Source organism: Myotis davidii, unplaced genomic scaffold, assembly GCF_000327345.1.
Source record: "Myotis davidii unplaced genomic scaffold, ASM32734v1 scaffold962, whole genome shotgun sequence".
In the NCBI taxonomy this organism is placed as follows: domain Eukaryota; kingdom Metazoa; phylum Chordata; class Mammalia; order Chiroptera; family Vespertilionidae; genus Myotis; species Myotis davidii.
Genome location: NW_006295559.1, coordinates 4,399,838 through 4,406,257, shown reverse-complemented (window position 1 = coordinate 4,406,257; position 6,420 = coordinate 4,399,838). Strand labels below are relative to the sequence as shown.

General features: G+C 36.4%; 1 protein-coding gene across 8 annotated transcripts in view; it reads right to left on the bottom strand.

The window, feature by feature from the left end:
* The window catches only part of ANKRD28 (ankyrin repeat domain 28), a 115,669-nt gene that overhangs the window by 28,889 nt on the left and 80,360 nt on the right, over positions 1-6,420 (bottom strand). For all 8 annotated transcript variants that reach the window (XM_006770179.2, XM_015568100.1, XM_015568102.1 and 5 more), the window contains 3 exons: positions 5,956-6,038; positions 3,494-3,557; positions 1,281-1,349 (listed from right to left, as the gene is read on the bottom strand). In XM_006770179.2, the coding sequence (XP_006770242.1) occupies positions 1,281-1,349; positions 3,494-3,557; positions 5,956-6,038 (216 nt within the window). The remainder of the gene's footprint in view (positions 1-1,280; positions 1,350-3,493; positions 3,558-5,955; positions 6,039-6,420) is intronic.

The following is a 6,420-nucleotide window of genomic DNA, read 5'->3' as shown; positions in this document are numbered from 1 at the left end:
CAAGGGAAAAAACAGTAAAACATTATTTACTGAATAATGATATAGCATAGTAATAGTACTTTAAAAAATGCAATTAACCCTGAATTACTTTCAAACTTCTATTCTCAGAACCTGCTTCTGAAGCTCTATTTGTAATATAGAATGCTTCAAGTGTTATGAATTAACTAATATAGGGTGGACTAAAGTGTAATTATAAAAACAAATTCACTATAAAAATTTTGCATTCCAAAGCCAAAATGATTTTTGATTTTGCAGGTGATTAGTTCCTTCCATTAGCAGACTTATGAGAGCCGTCTGTCCCTCAAAGTAATTATAAGATCAGATAGTTTTTTCTTTTCTTACATGCATTTCTAATTCCCTATCATAGTTAATTCTATTTATTTCTGCACTGGCTTAACCACATTTCCTTCTTACACACCTACCCTTTTTTGTCATATACACTTTGATACAATTCTCAAATTCTTCACACACACAATTTTGCTCCTATTGCCACCTCTATTTTTCAAACCAATTCAAACTGCCTTTGATTCTTACTTATATGGTTCTAACACTCTGGCAGGGAGGTGGAAAGACACCTTTATCTTTCTTCTACCACCTCAGTCAATAGGAAGGTTGTTATATAGTAGATAACGGTGGTTTTAAGTATTGCCGCCACAAATGCTAGCAACAATGAGGCCTGGGTTTGAACCCTGAGAATGAGGATTGGTTGAGTGACTGCAAAGGGACTCAGTCATTTCACAGGTGCTTTCCTGTAGGTCCTGCTCAGGGAGTGTTCGTGGATATGCTGGTATGGGTATTTGTGTATGTGGGGAGTTACAGGAGAGGAGAAAGGAAAATTACATATATGTATGCCATTTCCTCCCTCTCTCTAGGGCTCTGTAACCAACATGGCCTTGCACGCTCTGACAAAAAAGGAATGCCTTGGGGGAAAGGAGAACATACTGAGCTCTAGCTTTTTTCTGGAAGAGACCACAGGGTTTTACATTTCCATGGCTATAATTATGGGAGGAGAAATGATACCAAGAGGTAGAGAAGTGCTTATAACGTAAAGTTATAAAGTGCCAGAAGGCAGCGTGGGGCTGTGGCAGGGGCTTGGGTGGAAGAAGATCCGGGGTAGGAATGAATATTTACAAGTTATCAACTTACTTAAACCTTGCAATGAATCATGATCACAATGCTAAAATGTTCAGTTAATTCTCAGAAGCCAGTTAGAAGGTCAAGCAAGTCACTGAGTAAATAACATTAATTAGGCTTTACAGAAAAGCTGTATCACACCTTACCTCCCAAATTTGTCCTTTTTGTTGAAGTCTGCACCAGTATTCAGCAGAAGGTTTAGGCACTCCAAATTTCTATCCAGGAAAAAATAGAATACTTAATTGTTAGTAATTTAATAATGAAATTGATAGGTTTAAATATGCATAAAAAACATGTTTTCAAATGAGAGTAAAGTGAATAATATAGCACGATTTATATTTTATGAAGAATAAAAACATTAAAATTCATCTTATCTGAAATTTAAAAAGTTATATACATACATATTGCTCATTGATAGGAAATAACGAATGAATCTTATTGTCACTATTTAAGAGGAAGTTCACATTTGTAAGTGTCTAAAGAGTTTTTAAGAGGCTTTAAATAAACTTCAAGCAACATGCTTAAAATTGAACAGTTTAAATTTAAGTGGTTTTTAATTCTAAATTGAATTAAAATAGGTTAAAAAAACCAAACCTGAAAAAAAAGATAATGTCTAAAATTAGCTATTCCTTGCTTACTTAGATGCATCCTTAGTTAAAATTATAGGAGAATATGTTACATGCATGGGTACTTCTAAAATTTAATTTTTATAAACCTGAACATCAACTTACTATTTCTATGAAAATTGCAACTGCCAAACAATCAGACATTCATGTTGTCTGTTGTCCCTCTCTCTATAGGCAAATAACATGGATGCTAGGTTTTAACTGGAAGGCTCTTTGGTGATATTGGAAGAACAAGAGGACCCAGTCACATGTTAACAATCCATGTCTACAACTGAGACTGGCCTAGTGGTAGTCTTGGTTCAACACACTTCGAAATTATCAGTAATTGCTAAGGAATTATTACTGGAAATAAAACTCTTGCAAATGTCATCCTGAATAAGTCATCAAGAATTAAACAGGCCCTAACCGGTTTGACTCAGTGGATAGAGCATCAGCCTACGGACTGAAGGGTCCCAGGTCTGATTCCAGTCAAGGGCATGTACCTTGGTTGCGGGCACATCCCCAGTAGGGGGTGTACAGGAGGCAGCTGATGGATGTTTCTCTCTCATCGATGTTTCTAACTCTCTAACCCTCTCCCTTCCTCTCTGTAAAAAATTCAATAAAATATATTTTAAAAAAAGAATTAAACGGCTTATCACAATTTTAGGTGATACCAAGAGAAGTGCTTATAACGTAAATATATTTGAGATTATCAAAAGCTTTAGATTAGCATCATGCTTCAGGGACCAAGGGTTTTATTCCCCCTAAAATGTTACTGATTTCAGAGAGAGGAAAGAAGAAAGAGGTAGAAATATCAATGATGAAAGAGAATCATTGATTGGCTGCCTCCTGCATGCCCCAGTTCTGGGAATTGAGCCCACAACCCAGGGAATGTGCCCTGACTGGAAACCGAATTGTGACCTCCTGGTTCACAGATTGACACTCAACCATTGAGCCATACCGGTCAGGCGGGACAGGAGTTTTAGTTGAAGTTTGTTGTTCATTCAAACCAACTGTCGAATTTCCCCTAGTAGTAATAATTAATACTCAAAACTTAGTCCAAAATCTTTCAATTTCAAATTTTCCATTCATATATATTCTTCCTGAGTAGAAGCAAAACATAAACAAGCTATTAACATTTCCCCCACCCCGAAATTATAATTAAAAATTCCTTAACACCTTCTCAAAGAATAGTAGTATTACTTAAAATACTCCCAATGTTTTGATGCTCTTATTGGAAGAAATATATATATATATTTTTAAAATATATTTTATTGATTTTTTATAGAGAGGAAGGGAGAGGGATAGAGAGTCAGAAACATCAATGAGAGAGAAACATCGATCAGCTGCCTCCTGCACACCCCCTACTGGGGATGTGCCCGCAACCCGGGTACATGCCCTTGACTGGAATCGAACCTGGGACCCTTCAGTCCCCAGGCTGACGCTCCATCCATTGAGCCAAACCGGTCAGGGCTGGAAGAAATATATTTTTCATTTACCCAGAAATCATTCTTATAAAAAGCAAATAACTTCCTTTTGTAAGTCTGTTCTCTCTCGCCTACTCACAATTTATGACTTAGGTGGATAAAGATTTAAGAAAAGGAATTTCTACTACTCAGGACTTTCTTCTCCCAAACCATTCTTGTTATGTTTTCTATTTTGTGGTAGTCCAGAACTAATAAAGAGAATCAAAGAGAAAAACTGCCATGACTGACGACCTTTTTCTTAAAACAATAACTGTTTTATTAACATACCCTCCAGCTGCAGCTGCATGGAGACAGGTCCTACCATTATCGTCTGGGGTATCTATGTCAAATCCTATAAGAAAAAAGACATTTTACATGTTATATAATGTTATAGATACATTACTTATATTACAGTATTTTGTCAAGAAATGTCAAGAGCCACACCCCCCCAATTTCAAACAAAACTATGAATTATAGTTATAAAATTATGGAAAACAGATTAATGATGTACAATATTACAAAAAAATTACTACTACAAAAAACAGGGTTTTGGATAAGTGCTTGAGTACTTATTTAAAAAACTATAGACACCTGAAACTAATATACTATATTGTATGTTGATTGTAATTGAAAAAAAAACACACCAAAACAAATACAAATAAAAACCATAGAATACAATGGCATATTATTCAGCAATAAAGGAAAATAAAGTATTGATAATGCTACAACTTGGATGACCCTTGAGATCAATTTGCTAAGTGAAAGAAATCCGTCACAAAACAGCACATCTTGGGTGATTCTATTTCTATGAGCTACCCAGAATAGGCAAATTTATAGACAGAAAGTAGATTAGTAGTTGCTTAGGGAGAAAATGGCGATTGAGTGCTAATGGGGCTTTCTTTTAGGAGGAAAATAAAAATATCCTAAAACTGACTGTAGTAAGGGTTATACATCTCAGGGAATATACAAAAAAAAAAGAATGCAAACTTTAAGTGAATAAAGTGTACCATATGTGAATTATATCTTAATATGTTTCATTTTTTTTTTAAAAGTTACAGGTGCTTTGCTACCTATAAATTTTTACTAACACTGAGAAGAGGTTTTAGAATTCTCTTTCACAGAAAAAATGGGTATGTGAATAGTTGTGGGGACACTCACACAATTTATTTTTATTTTTAAAAATATAGCCCTAACCGGTTTGGCTCAGTGGATAGAGCGTCGGCCTGCGGGCTGAAGGGTCCCAGGTTTGATTCCGGTCAAGAGCATGTACCTTGGTTGCAGGCACATCCCCAGTAGGGGGTGTGCAGGAGGCAGCTGATCGATGTTTCTAACTCTCTATCCCTCTCCTTTCCTCTCTGTGAAAAATCCATAAAATATATTTAAAAATATATGTATTTTTTTATTGATATTTAGAGGGACATAAAGATAGAAACAGTGATGAGAGAGGAACATCATTGATCAGCTACCTCCTGCACACCCCTTATAGGGCATCAAGCCCACAACCCAGGCATGTGCCCTGAATGGAAATCAAACCTGCGACCTCTTGGTTCCTGTGTCGATGCTCAACCACAGAGCGATGCGCGCGCGCACACACACACTTAAAAACTCAAAACAGAATTAACTCACTTAAGAATTATCATTTAAGAAAAACTCAGAAGTGTCTGTCTTCAAATATGCTAATTTTCATGGAAACTTTCCCATAATCCTTTCAGCAATCATGAGTATTAATATATAAAATCTGTTCAACTTTCTTAACCTCTGAGAAATATAATCAATTAAATTTTATATATTTAATAATTCTATAAATTTAATAAGGACCACAGTTTTGTAGTAATATTTATAAAAAGCTATTCTGTTTTGTTTCAAACTGACTACGATTGTGGCATTTTTTTTAATACATTTTATTGATTTTTTACAGAGAGGAAGGGAGAGAGATAGAGAGTTAGAAACATCGATGAGAGAGAAACATCGATCAGCTGCCTCCTGCACATCTCCTACTGGGGATATGCCCACAACCCAGGTACATGCCCTTGACCGGAATCGAACCCGGGACCTTTCAGTCCGCAGGCCGACGCTCTATCCACTGAGCCAAACCGGTTTGGCGATTGTGGCATTTTAAAATAGTAATTAGATGACATAAATAACTTCACAAACCTAGAGGATATTGTATGATGGAAATTAGCTCTTAAAAAGGAAGCATGCAAATAAAGATATTTTGCTTTTAGACATAGCGGGACAATCCCAGAAGATGGTTACCCTTCAATGAACAGAAGCTGCTCTAGAAATACTCCACATCCCATTCCTAACAGAGAGAAGAAAATCACTGGAAAAATAAAACCTTTTCCAGAGATGAAGAGAAAATTGAACCTTAAAATTAAAGGACCCGCCCTAACTGGTTTGGCTCAGTGGATAGAGCGTCGGCCTGTGGACTGAATGGTCCCAGGTTTGATTCTGGTCAAAGGCATGTACCTTGAACGCGGGCACATCCCTAGTAGGAGGTGTGCAGGAGGCAGCTGATCGATGTTTCTCTCCCATTGATGTTTTTAACTCTCTATCCCTCTCCCTTCCTATCTGTAAAAAATCAAAAAATATATATTTTTAAAAAAAATTAAAGGACCCAACATTTTCTAAGAGGGGTTAATACACGATTCACATTTGGAGATATCTGTATGTAATTATCGAAGAACAAACAAATTGTATTAAAATGGGGGCAGGAGACAAAATAATCAGTTTGCAAAAGTCCCACTCACCAGAAGAAAGGAGTTTCCTGCAGCAATCTGAAAAACCACTCAAGGCTGCCAAATGGAGGGGGAACATTCCATGTATGCCACGCCTGAAATAAACCGGACAGTATTTTCATTACAATGCAAGAAAAAGACAATCACTTAAATAAATCACTTAAAGTGAAAAGACAGGTGGGTCAAAATCTTAACACCTTGGAGAGCAATTTGGCAATAGGTTAAAGGTGGGCATAACTTATATCCAGCAATTTTCCTCAAAGAGTAAGGTTTTTTTTAAACGCAGCACTACTATCATTATAAACTTTGTTGTGTGTGTATGTATGTATGTGTGTTTGTGTGTGTGTATGGGGGCCATCCTGTGCATGTAGGATGTTCAGCAGTGCCCCTGTGTGCTACCTACACTACACTATATGCCAGGAACATCCTCCTCAAAATTATTGCAACCAAAAATATCTATACTAATAGAAGCATAAT